This window comes from Spea bombifrons, chromosome 4 (assembly GCF_027358695.1).
Source record: "Spea bombifrons isolate aSpeBom1 chromosome 4, aSpeBom1.2.pri, whole genome shotgun sequence".
Lineage (NCBI taxonomy): Eukaryota > Metazoa > Chordata > Amphibia > Anura > Pelobatidae > Spea > Spea bombifrons.
Window position 1 is genome coordinate 79601954 of NC_071090.1, and position 22597 is coordinate 79624550.

At 37.4% G+C, this 22597-nt stretch overlaps 1 protein-coding gene across 1 annotated transcript in view; it reads right to left on the reverse strand.

The window, feature by feature from the left end:
- Nucleotides 1-22597, reverse strand: part of CGNL1 (cingulin like 1) — a 45793-nt gene that overhangs the window by 9054 nt on the left and 14142 nt on the right. Inside the window, exons 3-14 of the mRNA XM_053464190.1 lie at nt 21404-21498; nt 20169-20262; nt 18769-18870; nt 17487-17635; nt 16177-16315; nt 15077-15289; nt 6943-7149; nt 6293-6397; nt 5952-6104; nt 4383-4553; nt 3764-3925; nt 3307-3396 (exon numbers count right to left, since the gene is read on the reverse strand). Of these exons, the coding sequence (XP_053320165.1) occupies nt 3307-3396; nt 3764-3925; nt 4383-4553; nt 5952-6104; nt 6293-6397; nt 6943-7149; nt 15077-15289; nt 16177-16315; nt 17487-17635; nt 18769-18870; nt 20169-20262; nt 21404-21498 (1680 nt within the window). The remainder of the gene's footprint in view (nt 1-3306; nt 3397-3763; nt 3926-4382; nt 4554-5951; nt 6105-6292; nt 6398-6942; nt 7150-15076; nt 15290-16176; nt 16316-17486; nt 17636-18768; nt 18871-20168; nt 20263-21403; nt 21499-22597) is intronic.

Genomic DNA, 22597 nt, shown 5'->3' on the forward strand with positions numbered 1-22597 from the left:
GGCAGGGGGGCCCAAGCCAAGGGGCCGCCCGAAATCGGGACCCGGTGGAAGGGGGGCCCAAGCCAAGGGGCCGCCCGAAACCTTTTTACGTTTTTTTTTTTTTTTTTTTTAATAAGGCAAGCCGTGCCACGGAGCTGGCAACGGCCACCTAGTGATTAGAGCAGTGTGAGGGGTGAAAGCTCCGCCCCCTCATGCTCAGACTGCAGGAGCACCGTAATGAGAGCAGCATGAGGGGTGAAAGCTCCGCCCCCTCACACAGACTGCTGGAGCTGGAGCACCAGATGTTGTCACTCACTGACATTCTGTTTAAAAATAATACAGCAGTCTGCATCTATCAGGGCCCCAAAGTAGAAGTAGGTAGGTCAGTAAAATAATGTATTTAAAAAAAATCAAAAATTGTATGTGTGTATATGTCATTAAATTATTATTCAATTATTAATTAAATTATAAATATAAAAAGAAATCTATCTGTGTGTCTGTGGAGGGGGACAAACTGCATAGTTTTTTTTTAATTATTTTAAAAAATGGAGATTACTAGACTTCTTTTTATATATATATATTTGTCTAGACACATATATAAACACTTATATATAGACACACGAGTTCAGCTCCCCAGTGTCACCTTTGTCCCCATCCAGCCAGGCACAGGATGGGCTGTTTGGGGACAAAGATGGCAAACCCTACGTGTGTTATCTGGGTGCTGGTCAGGTTCTATGTGGGCAGTATGGACGCCAGGGCTGGCTTTGGGGTGTGCGACCTGTGATCTATGCCTATAATTTAGCGGGTTTTAAATATACCTTTAATGCAGAGTTTTTATGTGAATTCTATTTGATCTATATCTGCAATGCTGGGTTTGTGTGTTATTCTGTTGATCTATATCCGCTATGCTATGCTTCCATACATTATTTATGTATTCAAAGAAAAAGAGGCGCATGTACAAAAGGGGCCCTATGTACATGCGCCCCTTTTTCTTTGATTACACCCTATGTACATGCGCCCCTTTTTCTTTGATTATGCCCTATGTACATGCGCTCCTTTTTCTTTGATTATGCCCTATGTATATGCGTCCCTTTTTCTTTGATTACGTCTGGTCTTGAACATCCTGAGGAGTGTTTTGTCAGGTTGCTGCAGTGCATTGCTAGGGGAGTCTTGTTTATTATTTTTAATTTTCACTTTTTAATTTGAACACATATCACGTGATAGGGTGATCTATATTTGTTTTTAAGCCTTATTTATGTATACCTGTAAATACAGGGTTTTTATGTCTTATTCAGTTGATCTATACACGAACTACAGGGAGTAAGAGGTATGGTTTAGTGAATGAGGGACAAGGGGACTCTGGGGATGATTAAGGGGGAGAGTACCATGGTCAGGGTCAGAAGGAGGAAAGACTGCACCCTAATGTTAGGCAATTTTTTTTACCCAGAGATAAAACGCCCTTTCTGAATTTGTAGTCACTTCAGTGGACAAAATATTCAATCTGCATATTTTATTAAAAATGATTAGTGGCACTAAATTGTGGCTTCAGATGTGACATGACTTTTTTAGTGTATCGATGTACTTCCAATCCCATCACAAAAGATTCTATCTCATACATCTGCCGAGCTCTGATGTAATCTTTATCTAGCATACATGGATGGTGAGGAGTTAATATTCTGTCCATTCCCTGCTACTTATTTTGGCCTTTTAACACTTTTGGTTCCTGGGATTGTAATGTGGTATTCTGTTATTGTAAAAAGTTGAAAAATTTGACAAATATGATTCAATATGTAATTTGTTGGAAAAAAAATTGTTGTGTAAAAATCATGTTTTTTGGGGGGTGGGGGGGGCCCATAACAGATTCTCGCACCCGGGCCCTGAGGCTTCTAGTTACGCCCCTGTGTGTGTGTGTGTGTGCATGTCCTGTGATTGCAAACTAGCACCAATTTAGCAAATGTATCTATTGTACGACCTCAAGCCTTCATACCTAAAGCAGACCTGGGTCATTCACATATTTGTCGATGTCAAATTTACAAAGACTGTAAATGGCTTAAGGCAGCAGCATGTGACCTGAAGGTTACAGAAGAAACTTAACATGCCGGCCACTAGCAGCTCTCAGAAAATTCCTAGCGTGTAATAAAACTCAGAAGAAACTCACGAGGTTCACCTGTAACCACATTACTGAGGAATAGGCCTTAAGGAGAAAGGGTATTATACACAATGCAGATAGGTGATGATGATACTTCTTGTCTTCATAGAGTTTGTACATGTCTTGGTTTGTAAATTGCATTGTCATTTTTAGAGTTTCATAGCATTATTGTGCAGGCTTAATTTACTTGAGGCACCAATGATGCCGGTGAAATGCTGTCTCTCCACGTAAGCAGCAAGACACAGGTCAGTGCTGCTCTTATTACATGGTGAAAAAACGCGGCTAACAACCTCTGTGAAATTTGCTGACAAACTTTGACATACAGGTGTAATAATACCTAAAACTAATGCTCTGGATTCATCACTTCTCATTGTCCACAGGCTACTTACTGGAGATACAAGACCTGAGCACCAGCAGATGCTTAAAATCAAAGCCACATTGTTCCCTGCCAATCTGATCATTCTATATATAAACTAAAAGAAATATTTAAGAGTGGCACTTCACTAGGGAATAAAGGCATACGCCATACATACAGATAACCACATCTCGAAAACAGATTTTGGAGGAAAGATCCAGCTAGTTATTAACCATTTTCATATACGATATGCCAAAAAAGAATATACACGTCCATGCTTCATCAATGAAGCATGCGTATGATGATTAATATGTCAGACTTATATTTGCCTTTTTCTAAAGCAGTTACACACACAATGAGCAATCAGCTGATGTCTGCACCAATTGGTGGCTACTTTAACTTTCTATCCCATACTTTGGAAAGACTGCTATCAACATCGTCTGTATGATTGGACAACTCTTTGATGCTGAGAGACTGAAGTATAGGATGTCAGCTGAGTAAGTTGCATATCTAATATATATCACCAATCAATGTTAAGGTACTTCTAGGATAGTTGAGGGTATTACCGCAAAGTGATGTACACATGCATGGGATAGGTACACAACTGTCCTGTAAGTAAGGCTTGAGGTCATACAATAGATACAGGCGGAATAGATGGACCAAACGGCCCCATCTTATATCAAATGTCACATGTCCGTGTTCTGTGTGATAGTGGTTAAGCCCCTTTAATAAACGGGTATTATTAATATTGAAAAAATATTTACTTGTTCATTGATTTTTTCTCTTTCTAAAAGTCCATTGTGTGCTTGTAAGGAGATCATACCTGCTCTCTGCACCTGGTTATCCTCTCTAGCAGTAGGTCTGAATTATTCTTTTCTTCATCAAGCTCCATTTCTAACTGTGACATCTTGTCCTGGAAGAAACAAAGTGGGTTTGTATGTGGAACTCCACCAAACAGATGCAAAGATGAATATGACCCTCGCTACTAGAAAGTGTTGATACAATGATGACTAGTGAAAGGTCACATTTGTCATTCAGCAGATTAATTTGAACAGAGTGGTTTAAATCTTGAAAACTTCAACATGAAATGGGGCACATTTAAGTTGCATGGTATTATATAGGAAATACAAAGACTTGACCGATTTAAACTACCCGCGTAAAACATTGTTGTAAGGTTTTTACAGTCGAGATCCACATTAGTAACCTATTCTGAGAAAAGCATATGCATACACAAATGTTATACATAAATAAAACAGTTTAACTATAGAATAAAATAATACCTCCATCGTTTTAATCTGCCTTATGCGATCATCTTTAATGTGAGTTTTGGCATCCAACTCATATTGAAGATCTTTAATTGTCTGTTGGAGAAGATGGTTCTTGGTCAACGCCTCATCGTGGGCTCTTTGGTGGTCTTGCAAATTTTCTTCCAAATGTCGATTCTAAGAAAAGAAAAAAGGTTTAGGGAAACTTCAAAACTCTTTTGTTAAAATGTATGTAACAAAATGGCATGTCAGTTTGTGTTATCGCACCATAAATAAATTCTAGTGATTATCCAAGAGGCTATCACATACGACAGATCATAGGAAAAAAGCAAAACTGACCCATTAAAGAGTATTAAAAAACCACATATATTACAGAAAAAAGGAAAATAACTTCTAATAATAGCAGTATGTAAGGGTTAAGTTTTTACCCAGATTTCCAACAGCCGTGTTGGTGTATGACATGTTTTCTATTTACGATCAAAACAATATTGCATACTGCCACTTCACAGAGACTTCCACTTTTTCACCTCTCACTATGATGGCATCAATGGCAATTTAAATATTGTTTGTTGCATGTATTACATGATTGTCATTTTTTCATATGGAACATAACTTTTTTTAAAATGTAAGTTACCTCATTTTGTAGTTTTTTAACGATTTGAGAAGACTTTTCAACTTCAATGGTTTTGTCGTTTAACTGTCTTTGCATTTCAGATATTTCCCTACGATGCTTTTCTTTGTATTCATCAAATTGCTTCTGAAGATCCACTGTGGACATACGTGAAAACTCAACATGTTCTGAAATCTATTGAAAGAAAAAGTAAGCTCAGTTTTTAGCCTCTCGTTTGTTACGCCACAGAAACATATAGTCTTTTCTAAGCATCTGTTTTCTAGCAGCCAGAGGGTGGCACTATGTATAGTTTTATTTTATTATTTTGATAGTTTGACAGAATCCACTGTACTAATGGCAAATTACCCAAACCAAAATAAAGAGATACCAAGATTTGTGTGTATGTATTTCTAGTGTTATACCCCCCCCAAAAAAAAACACTTGCAGAACATTTACACGACAATCCATATGGAACTATCCACTAACTCTGTACTTGCCAGCTTGAAAAATAGAAACATACAACATAAGACAAACAGCATATAAGAACCATTTGGCTAATCTAGTCTGCCCATTAGGGCTCAGTCCTTGGTCTCGTCTTTTATAACAGAATACCTTAACGAGGCTTAATGAATTAAAACCGTAACGACCTTGAAAAATTCCTGGGAATCTCTAAACAGTTGTGTGATTCTAATAGCTTTCAACATTGCTAATGGCTAACGGGTAAATGTCAAAGTGAAGCTGCCTTGCACCACACTGAACTTCAAAATAATGATTAACAACCTTAACTTTGTTTTATGTGAAACACTGCTAAGCACATTCCAAAACAGTCCAAAAAGTCCCGTGCTCTTAAAAAAAGAGTAAACGTGGTCATTAATAGACAGTCCCCACTAATAATGAATGTATGCCCCAAATTGCTCAAATAGATTAGAATGCATTAATTTGTAAAATGTTAAACCTCATTGGGAACTCCCACCATTCATTCTACTTCTAGTATCACATTAAAAAGCTTTTTGTTTTATAAAAATAATTGTATCTGTTGGCATTTTTCAAATTTTTCTTAATTGAATGATTTTAGACAGCTTTGTATGCATTATGTGTGTGTTGTAGCCGTGTTATCTCAGCCCAATCTCCTAGACAAACACCCTGACTCCTTATCATTCTGCCTTGTACAAAATAGAATGGATGAGTCTTAATCACCACACAGGACTCTCTGACTAATACAAGTCTGTGGAGCAAAGGACATGTGATACAGGATTTCTGTAACATTACCATAAAGAATCAGCTAACTGTAGTATTTCAACAGGGAAGGTCACTCAAAATATGACCATGATTGCTTAAAATGGTGACCTATAGGTTTGAAAAGGAAGATTTGTCCTTGATGTATTTAATACTGATTTTTTTATTTTCTATAGGTTGTTCAATAGAACTGTATACAATGACAGCTCAAATTAAGTATTATTAAACTTAAGCAGACACAACATTGTAATTCCTGAACTATCCAACTGCATAGCACTGGAAAATGTTGCTGTTGTATAAACACATGATGGTATGAAGAAGAATCCTTATGTTTGCCTTACACTGCCTCAAACGTACCTCCTTTTGTAGTTTTTCAATGGTCTTGTCCAGCTGCCATCGTTCATTTTCCATTTCATTCTTCAAATTTCTTAATTGCTCCTTCTGGCTTGACTCATCTTTTAATCTTTCCGTTAACTGGTGATGTTCATGAGTGACCCTATTGAGGTTTCTCTGTAACATATAGACATATTGTTAACTCACATAATGGTATTAAGGTCTATGATGAAAAAGAATACTAAATATTCTGTTTTAGAGAGAAACTGAAACCCTGCTTAGATGCACCACGTCAGGTGTAATATTGTGATGGAGACACATAGGTAACTTACAAATGTTAAAACTCACCACTAAAAAATGCTTACCTTCATATCTTCAAGTTGATTTTCTAGTTTTCTGGAAGCCTGTAATGTCTCCTTCACCCGTTCATTGGCTTTTTCTAGGGCTTCTGCCAAATGCTGCTTTTCTTTCTAAAAATAATCATTGATAATATAACTTAACAAAATGAAACACCGTTTTTAAAATACTTTATTTGAGCTACACTGTCTGGTTCTCTAATCCCTCTCCGTTTATTAAACGTCAACATGGACAACTGAAATGTGGCCTAATGTGATTAGTATTATATCATATCATATGCTCCGCTGGACATTGGGACCAGGCTCTATCCAGTAGAAAAAGTAAACAAGTAGGAGGAGTGTCCATAATTTCTTCTGCCCACGACCATCAGCCTAAGTTCCAAATGTCCAAAACTTAATTTTTTTTATTTTATTTTAGTAAAAGCAGGTTATGTCCTTCTGAAAGCCTTACTCCATCACACTCTCCCTCTCTTTATGACTCATCATAATATAGCGGTGGAGGGGGTAACTGTACCCTCCCCCATCTAGTCCAAATTCTTTAAAGAAGGCCAGTCTAAATTGGATGGCCTGCTTGCAAGGGCAGGAGATCAGTGGGAATCATATAAAGCAACGCTGAGTGCATTTGAGAAGTAGAGCACCTAGAAAAATAAACAGTTTACCTCTGCTTTCTTCATCTTCTCTTTAAATTTGTCACCCTCTTCACTTAAGTCATTAATTTCCTGATGAAGCTCTGATATCTTGGCCTCAAGCTGATGTATTTTCCTTCTCAGCTCTTCATTCTCCTGTAACAATCCCTTCACTTGGTTTTCACATGCGGTTTTCAGTTGATTAGCTTCATTGTTCTGAATAGTTAAATCATTTGTATTCTGTAGGAACAATACAAATTATAATGTATAAGAGAAGACAACTGAAAGTTTGTATTAGAAAAATCATTGCCTGTTCTTGTTCTGAGGGTCTGCAACAGTGCGTGGCATGATAGATGCCACAACACTGTCTAAAGTAATTTATGTACACTGAAGTTTTTTTTTTATTAATTTAATTGTGTTTGTGATATAATTAGATACTAAAAAGTCAAGAACATGCTACCGATACGATTATAACTATTTTACTGGTAAAACTAGTTTCACTATTTACAGACAATGAAAATAAATGCCAATTTTCTATGACCTGACCTGTAGTTGTCCCTATACAATTTGTCTCAACAGAAGGCTTTAAACCAGTCATGAGCGTCTAGCCTGTTATTACTACTGTGTTATCTCTTTAAATTATGTTAGGAAGTATGTTAGTAATATCTGTTCTTTTATATAAAATAGAAGCTCTTGGTCTGTTTTGTATTACAGAAATTTTGCAAAGTGATGCCTTGATGTTTGACCTGTTCCAAAAGTGTGCAAGTCAGGTATCAGAGAAAGTACAAGAGGCGGCCAATGCAAGGTTATCATGGAAGCAGCCGAGGTCATGTTTAATGAGCTTTTGAGTGTGAGCAGTATATATTGGCATATATCTCTTAAATGCACTGGTGTGAATAAACCGTGTTCACCTTCCCTAGCATTTAACAATTAAACCACCAATATTTTGACTTCAGGATTAACAACTGAGAATTACAAAGTAATGCAGCAATAAATACTACTATATAACTTAAATATCTTACATTGCATTTACCTAGCATATGTAAAGCCAACAGAGTGGAGAATGGATGAAATGCATGATCTCAGCGCAGATCTTTCAGGAATTCTAGATATAGGTAGCCTAATTTATTAGCTATCAAAAGACAGGGCCAAATTTCCCTTTGGGCATAAATGAATCACAGATTGGATCTTAAAGGGTTAGGTGACAGTCCACCAAGATGATGAACATCTATTAAGTTTGGAATGCATGGAAAAAAGAGGAGAGTCATCAATTGCTATAATAATAATCTTGATGCCATATTAGAAAAGCGGTCTAAATATTAACCACTAAATGATATAACAAAATTCCGTACATATTAACCAATGGAATATTCCTCCTGACTGCACCATTCCAATGGTGATAAGACTACTTCTAAAACAAATCAATGAACTCAATCCTATGGTTCCAATATCACTTAAACCTTTGCATCAGAATAACTTTTTTTGTTGTTTAAATTTAACACAATTTACTAGAAACACTGCACAAATCAAGCGAAGGAGAGGAAGAGGAACAAGTTGCCTTATTTTTCAAGAACAAGTTGACATTTGGATCCTAAGTAGAATGTTGTAGGATAACTATCGGCGTTAAATATTGTTTTAAATATTGTTCTGCGTACAAAGGAATTTACCAAAGAGTTTTGTTAGAAGAGAACAAATATGTAGCCATACATGCCTAACGCAGTTGTAAGTATGCAAACAATGTAAACCTGTGGCGCCAATAAACTAGACGCAAACTAGTCTGTTAGTTGAGTACTATTGTCCAATCTCCTGTTACATAGCAGAAAGGCACTTTCCTCCCACATTTGACAAAAGGCATTTTGACAACCAATTTACAGTCAGCACAACTATCCCACAAAATTTTTAACTGTCAAGTAATCAAGGTTTGTTGAGTTGGCACCCAGAAATAGTCCTTTGACAAAATATATGGTACCCAGTGAATGTGGTGGGTAAGAATCTAAAGTCTCCATTACTGAAACAACTAGCAGATGGGCCCACAAACTGAAAGAACTTAATCAAATAAGGATTTCCCCCTATTTATGTTTATGGTATTGAAAACTAAAATATAAAAAATTAAAATATGCTAGATTTTAAAACTATGTACATTAAACTACCAGTAATCTAAAGATTGCATTGCTTGCATAAGACATATAATGTATAGTATGTCTGAAAAGAAAATCAAAAAGAACTTAATCTTCTTCCGAAAAAGATGTTCATAGAGTGAACTCACTATGCGAATGTGCCTCACACATAATTGCAGAGGTCAAGTTAAATATAAATATTTACATATTTTAAAATATTTGCAATGACCCTAATAAAATACTAATATTGTTCGTTTCTGGTGTAAAAATGTGAACCTACATATAATACTACTACAAAACGTTCATTTGTGTAGAAGAAACAAGAATTGTATTTATTGTTTCAGTTTTATGAATGTTTGTTGAAAATGTGTTGTCAGCCAAGTTTTGTTTTTATAGAATGCAAAAACATTAATCAGAGGTCATTGGTCAAATCACAGAATGAACTGAATCATTGTCATTCTTCAGAAAGCAGAAAGACGAACTTATGCGAAAAACATTATTGAATCTGACAAAACCATTGTTCAGCAAATTCCATCACTAGTCCCTAACTCAATGGAACTTTAAATGGACATACAAGGCCACTAACAAGGCCTTTGTAAGGGTTGCCATACCAGCCATTTTTTTTGTATAACACATGTTTTTTTGTTTTTTTTTTACATGTTACTGACCACCACCTTGTGTTTGCTTGTATTACAGAAGATGTATAAGCGTTATTAAATAATTTCCTTATTAGCGTTTATACATCTTACATACCTCAGAGTAACATAGTTAATGGTCAGCATCACGCAAAACTGAGGCGTGTACTGGAAAAAATAGCAAATAGCTTTGTAATTACAACACACGTAATCATTAATATCTTTCCGGTTTGAAAGGAAGGAAATAGTCTCATAGTAGAAGTGACTCTCATGTAAAGAACTTAGCTGGAGGTGTACTTGTGTCATTTTCAGTTTTCAGTCATAATTGGTTGAGGATAATGGGGGGGGGTAAGCGATTCTTCATTGCGTCTAGCTCAACCCTTCTTGCAGGAGAAACATTAAAAGGTTACCCTTTAATATGCAGGCAAAGCACGCAAAAAACGTTCCCTCTCTTAATAATCTGAAAGCTAATTCTACTGCAGAAAAGAAATAGTACAAGGACATGGGTGAAACGTTAAACCAAAAAGTAGGACTCGCTCCTCTAATCCACAAAATGCAGTCAGCACCAGATCATACAAGTGGTTCTCTTTCTTAGAAATAAAAGCACATTCTTTTTCCTGGTAATTAGGAAGGTCAACACTACAAAACCTCGAGTGACCAATTTAAAGGATTAAACTGTTAAGCCTTCAATTGAATAAAACATTCTATATACTGCCATGCCCACTAGATAGAACTAACTCAATATAACTGAACGTGTCAAAAAACACAATTTTGGTTTTCAATAAACTATTAGACTTTTTCATTAAATTGGATCACTTTTCCCAAACCTTTTATTTTCCAGTTCAGCTCACTAGATAAGGATATTAATAGTGTTTATGCGTTAGATAGCCAATATGTGCATTTCAAACTCATCTTACGGGTATAGCACATGGAAAGGCTTCTCAGCCTACATTCCCAGGATCTGCATGATTATTAATCCACATTAATCTTAAACCCTATTAAATTTCTGATTGATTGCTTCAGACAGGCTTTGTAAATGTTGGGTGGGGGTATGAAGCAAGGATTAATTATTCAGGGAATAACTAGATAATGCTGCCATATTACATCACAACTTTAAATTGAATATCTCCAAAACATGAAACTGAGTAAAAAAAAACTAAAATGCCAGCTCAGGCCTAAACAAACAAAAAAAAACAGTTAGGGCTGTATTACTACAAAGAATGCCACATGAGGGCGGTATACAACCCAATATCTTTTTACTGGTAGCGAAGGGGGTTTTATTTAACATTTATACAGGGAAGAGTACACATTTCAGGGACTTTTTACATTTAAAAAAAAAAATTAAGAAATAAGTAGTGTATTGCATAACAAGTCGGACTTGCACAAACAACTGTGTCCCCCCCCCCAGTGCAGAGGTGCTGTTACACGGTGACACGTAGCTAGCAATGTTAGCTCTTATGACAGTAGGGAGAACAGACGGTTAGATCGCCCACACTGCATTTCTGAGCACCTCTATTAGCTTGGCTCGCAATGTCCGTTCTAGTTCATCCCAGAAGTGCTGGTTGGGTTTGAGGTCAGGGCTCTGTGCGGACCAGCCAAGTTCTTTCCCACCTTTCTGGTACTTGCTTTATGCCACTGGGGCACAGTCATGCGGGGACAGAAAAGGTCCTTCCCCAAACTGTTCCCACAAAGTTGGAAGCAGAGCATTGTTTACAATGTCTTGGTATGGTAAAGTGTTAAGATTTCCCTTCACTTGAAGTAAGGGGCCCAACCCCTGAAAAACCAGCCCCATTCCATTATCCCTCCTCCACCAAACTTTACAGCTGGCGCAATGCAGTCAGGCAGGTAACGTTCTCCTGGCATCTGCCAACCCCAGAGCACAGTTTTTGTGTGGGTATTAATGCCAGTGGAAGTTTAGAAACCTTCAACTATGGAATCAGCAGATCGTTGGCCACCTTTATGCACCATGCGCCTCAGCAATCGTTGATCCTGCTTTGAAACTTTAAGTGGTCTTCTGCTTCGTGGCTGAACGCTTTCGCTTTCCAATAATACCATTTACAGTTGACGGTGGAATATCTAACAGGGATGACATTTTTACAAACTGACTTATTGTAAAGCGACCCATTTTCTTTCACAAATGTTTGTAAATGCAGACGGCATGGCTAAGTGCTTGATTTTACACACCTGTGGTAATTGATCTGATTGAAACGAGTTCAATAATTAAGAGGTGTGTCCCAATAGTTTTGTCCATGTAGTATATATAAATATATTACACACATACATGTGTGTAAAATTGTCTCTTCAAAAGGTTTTTAACTCCTTAAGGACAATGGGTGGTCCCTAAACCCATTGAAAACAATGCATTTTGAGCCCGGACATGTACGGGCTTTGTCATTAAGGGGTTAAGTAAAAGCGGAGTTGGTTTTGGTCTGTCCCTATTTTAAATGTGTACATGTAGAATTGTGTCAATGCAGTACAAAAACTCCACATTTAGCGATGGCATTAGAACAGTGCCGTTTCTCATGACAAATGTCCTCTAGGATTGTGGCAAAGCATTTTACAATTTTTTGTGTCAGTCAATTAGAATACATGTGCATACTATGCTTTTATATGGTTACACTTTAATTCTATTTAAATATGTGTCTTCAGAGTAAAGGTTGCTGAAGCTCAATGCACGCAACCTTCCGTTTACTGACATTTTTTCAAGGGCACTGGCTAAGTTTAACAAATGTTATTTATAGATACAAAAAAGCAAAGAATAAAAAAAGGGGATGATCTGGCTTCCTAAAGTAATCATCACCTTATATAACATTACGGAAGTAAAATGTTTAGACATTCCTCTTTCTTTACAAGTAAAAGTCAATTAACGTGATTATTATTATTAATTTACACATACAGATACGACAAGAGTTCACTTTATGTACGCAAGAACTGATGGTCAAAACTACCTACAGCTACTACTTCCGATCCATAGAATAATGGTCAAATCTCCATGGGCCCAAATACGATTGACATACGCATCTTTACTTTAAATTCCCAAAGCCTCTTATAAAATTAAGGGCAGATGCTTCACCGGCACCATCAAACCTTTTGAATATTAAGGATGGGATGTTAACTTTAGTACCTAGAGTATATTGTGTGTTAAATATAACGAAAAAATACAACATGCCTTTTAAAGGTTTGGTACAAAGGTTTGGGGGACACATTTGGTCTGTTTGTGTGGAGGACTTCAGATCTAAGTTGAGAATTTGTTTGAACTACTAGAACACACAAAGCGGGTAAATGATTAACCGCATGTAATAGGAATCCCCCTACCAGATCTAATGCACTTTATGGGCCATATTTGTAATACTAAATTATTATTCCACATGTGGTGTCAGAATAGACAGGTACATTGTGCTACCACCATGACTGTTCCACAATTAGTACAAATATGACCCTTTTGTTCAAAACGATGCACCTGCATTTATGTTATGCTGCCGCTTAGAGAAGGATAAATATTTCTAGTAATCACGGTGTTAATATTTAACCTCTCTGGGTGTTTACAGCTAACCCAATACAGCAGGGACCAGCCGCTTGAGACTCGCATAGTTCTGGTCAGTGTTTTTGTAGAACCATCAGCCACATATTTAGAATGTTTTAGGTACATAAGATAAGAGATAACCAATATATAAAGCCACACCCACGCAAATACCAGCAAAGGCAGTTAAACCTGTATTAAAAAAAAAGAAAAAAAAATAGAAAGAAAAGTAATATTTGCATGTCCTAGAGGATACGGATTCCACAGTTTGCAAAGGCAGTCAATACAATCCAATTTAAAGATGCAAAACTGTTATATTTGACCCCTCTACTGTACTTTAACCCAGGATGAAACTACAGCAGCAGGGTCATCCTTCCATTTAGCTGACCTAGGCGGTTGCCTGGGTGCTTCTGCCAGGTTTTTCCCTATGCTGGTATATACTTAATAACAGGAGTGGCATCTTGACACATAGTTTCTCTAAACACGGCTCATGCAAGAAGTGTCTGTGGCCTGATAACGCAACGATCCAGAACTTCCAGAAGTTGATCTGCTACTTGTGACTCGTCCCCTATATACCCTCAACATAGAGTTTCTCTATTTTGTACTCAACAGCAAAAGATCTCCTAAGAACGATCAGCATCTGCGTAATTTTTGCTGCTTTACAGTATCAGGGCAACAGGCCCACCCTCCACAACCAAATAACCCCCCCCAAGAGAACCCTGTAGCTATTCTGCTAGCTAAATTCTTTTCAGTGCCATTTTTGGTATGTGCAAATACAAAAGGTAAAATGCCTTGGGCTGAGTTTTCCCTACAGATTTGTTTAGCTGTTGCCATATGAACGAACAAGCTAATGGGTGTAGATGAGGGGTAGCCAACATGATGCCTATAACATAACAGTTCCAGACCTACAGCGCATATAATCCCTTAGAGAAGTGGGCATAATAGTTCAACAATAGCTGGAGTTAATTGCCATGTGCATCTACGTGTGTATATCTTATATACAACTTACAACTGAGTGAAAACTCAAAAATGTTATATACATTTTACATGTTATAATATCATCTAAGAAATCATGCATGCTTGGCAAACATGCCATTGCTTTAAAAAGTAAAATACTGATTTCATGCCAATTTTCTGGATCCTTTCAATCACTTAGTACATTTCACAATGACATTGACAATGACGGATTTTGTCTATTTAAAAAAAACACCAAATGGATCAGAAATACAGTGTAGACATTTAATGATTTAAATGGCTATGGTAGCAGGAAAACTGATTTTTAATGGAATATATTCATAGCCCTACAGAGGTCCTTTATCAGCAACCATCACTCCTGTGTTCGCTTATCCAAGTTTAAAAGGCTAATTGATCATTAGAAAACCATTTTGCAATTATGTTACACAGTTAGACATTTCCTTGTCTTCCAAGAAAACAGCTAAGTGACTCCAAACTTTTCAACGATAGCGTTGGCTAACGGATTTAACAAGAAAAATATAGTAATGTGTATTTTTGTTTTGTTAGGTACTTCAAAATATCCTTTTTTAGCTGCACATAGCAATGTATACAAAATTAGACATTTTAAAATCTATCACTTATCCCAAATCCTAGATTTTACAAATAAAACATATGCGACAGAAAAATAGCAATACACAAGTATTAAAATCCAACCAAATGTAAAAATAGTTTACATATAAATACTAGAAACTCTCGTAATATGTACGCTATGGGGAAACTGCCTGTTCTCAGAATCTGCGTGATTATTCTCAGTAAGGGCCCTAAGACTGTGAGTGGAGACCAATTGTAAGTATGCACAACCAGTCACAGATACATTTCATTTATTAATGTAATATACAGCATTCTAAGAAATATATATACATAAAGGAAACATTACTCACTTTAAGTGCATCTTCCAGACGGTACTGCACCTTCTTTAGGTCTTTATCATATTGCTCTTTGAGTCGATCAATTTCTTGGTCATGGGTGGACACCTCTTCTTTCAGTGCTCCCTTTAAAGCTGTAAGTTCGCGTTCTCGTTTTTTTAATAGGTCCTCTTGTTCTTCTTTTTCCATTAGTAGCTCTTGAACGCCTTGCTTTAACTGCATCAGCTCCTAAGCATTAGATTAAAATACACATACTGAGCACACATGCAATCACATGATAATTCACTCAATCTATTGGCATGAGACTTCGGAGTCAGGGGGGATGTATCATTGCAATAGTGGAAATGCTTAAATCTAGGCTCCTCATTTCATCGTGTTCCTAATAGCTTCAGACATACCACATAGATGATGCGTTGTATATATGGTTGTGGCTACATACAGCGTTCTAACTTTCATGAAACGTCATGCCAACATCCATTTCTGGGCAGCATTTATGCCATACTTTCCCCCAGTGTTTTCAGGGTGGTTTTATAGCTTCTAAAGCTACAGGTAGGTGTTAAGGAAGCTATACTCCCCAGGCAAGTCAGGCATAGACTCAGCATTTGGGGGAATCACTGAATCTACCGGTTCCTTATTAGAAGGCAGAAAGGAGATTAAATATGGTATACGTGTTAAGTGACGTTTTGAATGCAGTCAGTGAGGGTTAAAATATCTAAACACGCAGAAGGAAAAACACGTTTTCAGTTTCATTTACTTGTTGAAGCACATAAAATAAAACTCAGGCAATTAAACCACTTCTGATGCAAAATACTGCCCAGATTAGTGATACAGAATGGTGAGAATAAAATGTGGCATAGTGGAACAGGGACTACTGGGTTTTCAGGCTGCCAAATAGAGATAATATTCTTGTGAGCCACATGAGAGCCTTCAGCTAGACATCTGTATATTAAAGGTTTCATTAACCAAAAATAACTGGCATGGAATTTTCTCCTACCACGCACTGTATTTAAAACTATTTATAATAACACAAGCCGTCCAAGCGTTTCTCATCACTGGCTGGAGGAGGTATCTGCATTTTATTTTACCTCTATTAATGCTTCTCTTTCTCCATTTACCTCTATTAATGCTTCTCTTTCTCCATCAACCACACAGCTCTTAGCGTTATCCAATTCATCATGCATTTCAGACAGCTGTTCTTGCAGATCCCTTATCTCTGTCTGGTACTGTTCTTGCTCCATTTTCAGCTCAAACAATCTATCAGGATAAAAAAGGAACAGGCAAGAGGTAAACAAACACTGGGCTTTTGGTCCCTGACACAAGCAGGTACATATTGCATCAGCAGCAAAAACACAGGCATATCACAAATTCCTTTGAAAATAAGGAACTAATGAAGAAAAAAGTCTACCGTCGGGTTTGTGTTTATATTGGTCTCTTCTGCTCAGGCAGGCCTGTCAACACTTGCATTTTACAGATCAGTAATCTAAATAAATCAAGCTGCAATAACCCACCTTATTACTTTGCCAGTAAAAGCAAACTAGATGTTTGTATATGTCAATTTAAATTACCCCTTCTCTTTGGCGGGGGCTAATTGGTTCTAGCAGCCATTTGAGTCAAGAAAACGCAACAACATTTAGCTTTGGAAGCAACTAGCCAGATGAAGAATAAAAAGCAGCATAATATCAAAATATTTTAAGTAATGCCCAATTACGGTTTTCAATGTTAGTTTCGCCGATGCCTTTCATGTAGTTAAAAAAAAAAAAAAAGCCAGCAACACAGCCAGGTATACTGCACATGCACACTCTCTCCAATGCTTTCTTTCTCCCCTATAGATATTCTACATTAAAAAGGACACTTCAGCCATTATATGCACTTTATTACATGCGATAGCCGAGAGGCCCTTTTACATTTTTGTGGTGTTGCCCATTCCATTTAGATTTGATCAACAATAGTCTTGTTTTGAATACGTATTTTCTTATGTTGGGTGTATAAACACTTTCTTGGAATTTGCAGGATAACCTATTGCGCAATTGAGCAATTGTATGTGAAATGCCTTCATATACCATTTGTTTCTAACACAGCATTTGCATTATTAGCTTATGAATCAAGTTTATGATGATATTTTTCATTTGAAAATATAATTCACACACTGATATTTTGATAACCCTAGATACCCAATCCTTAATATAAAAAAGAGTGGCAATGTTAATTTTTGTAATTTATGCACAGGATGAACAAATGTTTTGGGGCTTCTATTGTGCAAAAGACTACCTGGGGGGGATTCAACCCTTATGCCTGAGCTCATTTACCAATCATTTTATAGACAAGTAATTTGAGCATTTACTTTCGGGAAAATCCAATGAAAACAGAAGGTCATCAGGAATCCATTATGGCTGCAAACATTTGACCGAATAAATTTAAAACTTACTCTTCAAGATGCTTTCTTAATTCTCTCTCACTCTCTCCCAGTCTCCCTCTGAGAGCAAGATTTTCTTCCATGCTTTTTTCAAGTTGCTCTTGAATGTCTTGCATATTTGCTTTGGTTTTTGAACTTTCTTCTTTGTTGTTTTCCTGTTTCTAAATGTATTGTAAACATATAGTTTATAAGCATTTTATATATATATATATATATATATATATATATATATATATATATATATATATAAAAACAAACATATGGCGTACATTGTTGGCCAACATATCCACTCTAGAGAATGCAAGAGCAATAATGCAATAATGTACCTATGTAGGATAAGCATATGCCTTATAGGAATCAGGAGCAATGCCAAAGTAGCAGGGCCGGCCCAAGACTTAATGCCGCCTGGGGCGAAGTTTAAAATGCCCCGACGCCATTATCTACCCTAACCCCTCCCCCCCGGGGGACTTACCTTTAAACAGTCCTGCGGCAAGTCTCCCTGCTCTGCCACGGTGCCGGCTTGTAATGCTGAGCGCCGTAAATTGACGTCACTTACGGCGCTCAGCATTACAAGCCGGCCCCGTGGCAGAGCACGGAGACTCGCCGCAGAGGAGAGAGAGCGGGGTGCCGAGCGGGTAAGCGAAAACCACTCGGCGCCCCTCTCTCTCCTCCGCTTGGGGAGGCAAAGTGCCGCCCCTTCAAAAGTGCCGCCTGGGGCAATTGCCCCAGTTGGCTCCATTGTAGGGCCGGCCCTGCAAAGTAGTATTCACAAAATCAGAAACCCAACATAAAAAGTTTTGAAGGGATGTATATTTCAAAAAGATTACGCTAGATTTACATTGTTTTCGTGAAAGGAGAAAGAATGTATGGTTCAAATCCGTCAAAAATAGTGAACTGAATAGATGAATTATTTATCACTGCATTGGATGGAAGAACAGGTTAAAAAGAAAATGCAAGAAATTTAACTATATGATGCCATATGCATACAATAGACATATAAGAAGCAGAAAACGGCTATTTTTGTCCAGGTTGTTTAACTACCCACGGTACAGGGGTCAGAATCATACAAAAAACAGGGACAAAGAAACAAGGTAGCTTTGTCAGCAGCTATGTATGGTTATTTGTACTCTTAAAGTATTAATTCTGCCAAACTTACTTTTAATATTGCAAGAAATACATTGCTGGCCTGTTAAACAGTTGCCATAAAATGTCTCTCTTCCAGTCAACTTGCATAAAGTAACTTTTTTCAGGCTTCCACTATTGGAACATACATAATAAAACCACAATGCATTACCTTCATTTGCTCATCAAGTTGTTTCTGTAGAGAAGAAACCTTCTGTTCCAGTTCATTTTTTTGTTCAGATAATGTTTTAATTTCTGCAGCAGGATCAGAAGCCTACAAATTGATTACAAACTGGTTATTCTGACGGAGAGGCCATATATATCTCCATATAGAGATTATACAGTGTGGCATGACACACTTATCAATTTTAGGGTAAGTTGAACAGCAATTGCCTCACAAAGTGTCTGCAGTCTGCAAGACAATCCTACCGCTGGCTGGCTAAATGGGAGAGTCTATGTCCCCTTAGCATTCCCCATACCCGCCACCATTATTTTGATGTGAGAGTGGGTAACCAATAAAGTAAATTAAAGTTCTAAAGGTTACCTGTTTTGTGAATTCAACCCTAGACACCTGCGCACTTCATCAAACATTAGAAAAAACGGCCAATAATTATTCCCCTTTTGATTAATTGCCGGCTGTTATTAAAATAGCTGGACGCTACTTATGGGAGAAGCCAAGGATCATGCATGTCGCTGCATTTTACTATTAATCTTTTCTAGCAGGCAGTCATGAGATTTGGATTATTTATGGAGTCAAATACTTGATTCACTTTAATATAATTCCATGCACAGTTGGTAACATTAGTGTACTTGTGCCAGAACACAATGTGCTTAACCTCCTGCCTTAAACTGACCTTTCTCAACATTCTTGAAGCAACAGAGCTAGTCCTCTAGAATTCCATGTGATGTCACGACGTGATTAAGGAGACACAATCATCTAAATGGTATATATATTTAAATATCCTCCCACCAGGCAGCATTTGTTAACATAGAGCACTAGCTGATTAGACCATTCCTTTGACGTGACCACATTGCCATATTTTTTCTAGAAAGATACGCGATACATTTTTTTTCTAGATGTATGGAAACTCTGGTTCAGGTCTTTTTAGATAATCAGCATCACAATGAATCTAAATATTCCAGAATACCTTCAATTTGTGAAAGCAGTTTTCTCTCATTGGGATAAAAGTTCTTTTGCTCAGTGATTAGAGTTTTCAATAACCATAACTCATCACACTAACGCAAGTAAATAAATACACTGTAATGGGGTTTGGGGGGGGGGGTTGTTAAATTGCCCATGAGGCCAGCCTAGATTTTTCCAGACAGGGCTAGTTCCACTCAAAGTGTGCATGTTACTTATGGAGGGGCCCACTTGGTCTTACTCAGCCCTTGGGCAAGAAGGTGCAAGCGCTCCCTTGGTTTGGGAGTATGCAATCAGTATTTCAATTAACAAGTAGTTTACCTTATACATTATAAAACATAAAAAACACCATAAAAATCAAAACTGTAAGCAGTAAAAAGTTAAAGTTTTGGTTGTGTTGTAAGGCGACAGTCTTATAAACCTGCGATTACCTGCACTGTGCTAGAGGCTCTTGATTTTAAGGTCTGTATTTTTTCAAAAACCAGATTGACTTTTCGTTTCGTTGCATCATCGTTATCCGGACTCCTAAAACAAGTAATCCAAAACATTAAAGAGTGTGGAATGAAAAATAGTTATGTTGTGAAACTATAAGTAATAACAACGACTACTACTGGAATACAGTATTATTTCTAACCTTTGAATTCATTAACAAGCTATAAGTTCAATCAAGACTTTATTTTTTAACCTCTCTGGTACAATAAGTCCTATTTTTGTATTTATCAGAACAGAAATTGGTACACGCAAGGGTGAACTTGATGGACTTTGATTTTTAACTATTTATAACTATATGTAAAGTGGAGAAGCACAAATTAGCATTTATGTAAAATGGATCTGACACGTTACCAAATCCTGCTTTTCAGTAGAATGTTAACATTCAAATAATCACTGTATAGCTAAAAATCCGCTTTACGTGTATAGCATTGAACCAGCCATGTCAACGCCCCATCCTCATCCTGAAGAAGATTATGTTGGTGGTTTTGGTTTGGGGAAAGGAAGAAACTTCAAGACAGGAAATTGATTAGATAACGCTAGTCGTGCCACATGTAGACGCGGATCCCATCGTCTACGAGGTGGAATTTTAAACTAGTAATAATAGCGATTACACATCAGAAGGCAAAAGCTAGAAGTACATTTTAATAAATAAATCTTGTCTGTGATTGTGGCCGTTCTCCTTTAAGCCATGAGTATACATAAAAACAGGTTTCATTGTAAATCCCTGTTGGATTATTTTCTTCAATTTTGTATTACCAGATTAAAAAGGGGGAAGACAAGTGTGACAAAAGCTTACATTTAATAAAGCGGACAGTTACATTATTTACAAGTAATGGCAACTAACGCAGATATCTTATTTTAGTTATTTTTTGGTTAAGGGGACACTCCTCCCGCCATATGCATTTTAATGCAAATACATCTGGGATTCTGCAAAATCTCTCCATATGCATTTATCACCTCTTTCCCAGCTCCTAAACTTGTAGGAGATGCGTTTGGCCGAACAGTCTGCTAGAGAAGCAAGTTTCCTTCCCCAATCAACTTTTATTAATAATAATAATCATAATTAATTGTTTGCACGGCAATGTTTTAAAAGCATGAAAAAGACAGGACAAACCAACCATTTTCATTTGTTTCTATTCAAACAGAAATAGAACTACTAATAGACGTTACTAACCCTTCTTTCAAGTAATTAAAAAGAATCTGTTTTGCCGTTTCCTCATTTGTTTGCTGAGCAAGTTGTCGTTGGCCTTTCAAGAGGTCTGGTGTTGCCTAAAAACACAAAAAAGCATATTATTGCACTGCAGAAAGAGAAACAGGCAAATCTTGGTGCGTTGGTATGTCCCTCATGGTTGTGCTACAGCATTGGATTAGTTTCAATTAAAAAAAATAATCTATACATTGTTCCAGCAGAATCAAAGCGCTTTAATGTAATAAAGTTAAACACACAATATTTTTCTGCTATGGGCTTTATGCATATCACTGTGCAGACGCAACCTTTAGAGACAATTCAGCCTAGAATGCGTAATATGCTACCAGAAGCGCCGCGGGCGCTGCTCTAGGACCCGCAGCGGGCGCTGCTCTAGGACCCGCCGCGGGCGCTGCTCTAGGACCCGCCGCGGGCGCTGCTCTAGGATGTGGCATTTAGTTACAAATGTGTAACTCAGTAGAGTAGATTTGGGGTCTTCGACCATGTGGCATGTACAAGTAAATGGCATTACCCAACAACGTTAACTTAAAGATATAACACAGTGGACTGTCAGCAATTATTTTAGTTTTCGTAATCAGGATTCCCTTGACTTATACACTGCAACTGGGTCGTCATTTCTGTTTTGTCTAGATTTGAAGACATACAATGGAAGGGTGAAACTGAGATATTCATGGAATTCATTAATCATGTAACTGGAACATCCAGTACTGCATGAAATCACTCAGAATGTGGTAAAGGAGGGGTCTCAGCTTCAGCTACACTCCAGGAACTGCATACATATTTCTTGCTGGACCTCCAGCTTCATATGTACAAATGTATCAGTGATCCAGAGGGCAGGGTGGTTATTACGAGTTGCCTTGCAGATATGGAAATTCCAAGACAAGCAATGTTACACACGTGAGATCTGCACACGAGAGAGTCTATAAGGAGGCTATGGAAGAACCTTGTTGATTAAATGACTACATTATACAGGATCGACCAAGCTTATCCTGCAGAAGCAGTTCACTATACATTATAAAAGGGCCAACCTCAGTGAAGTTAAGGTACTGAAACACAACTTTCCTGCAAACTCTCCCTTTATTAAATAAACCGCATACACATTTACCAGCAACCACAAAGCCTACTCATCCACCGCAGTCCATTAGCAATTCCTATACCAAA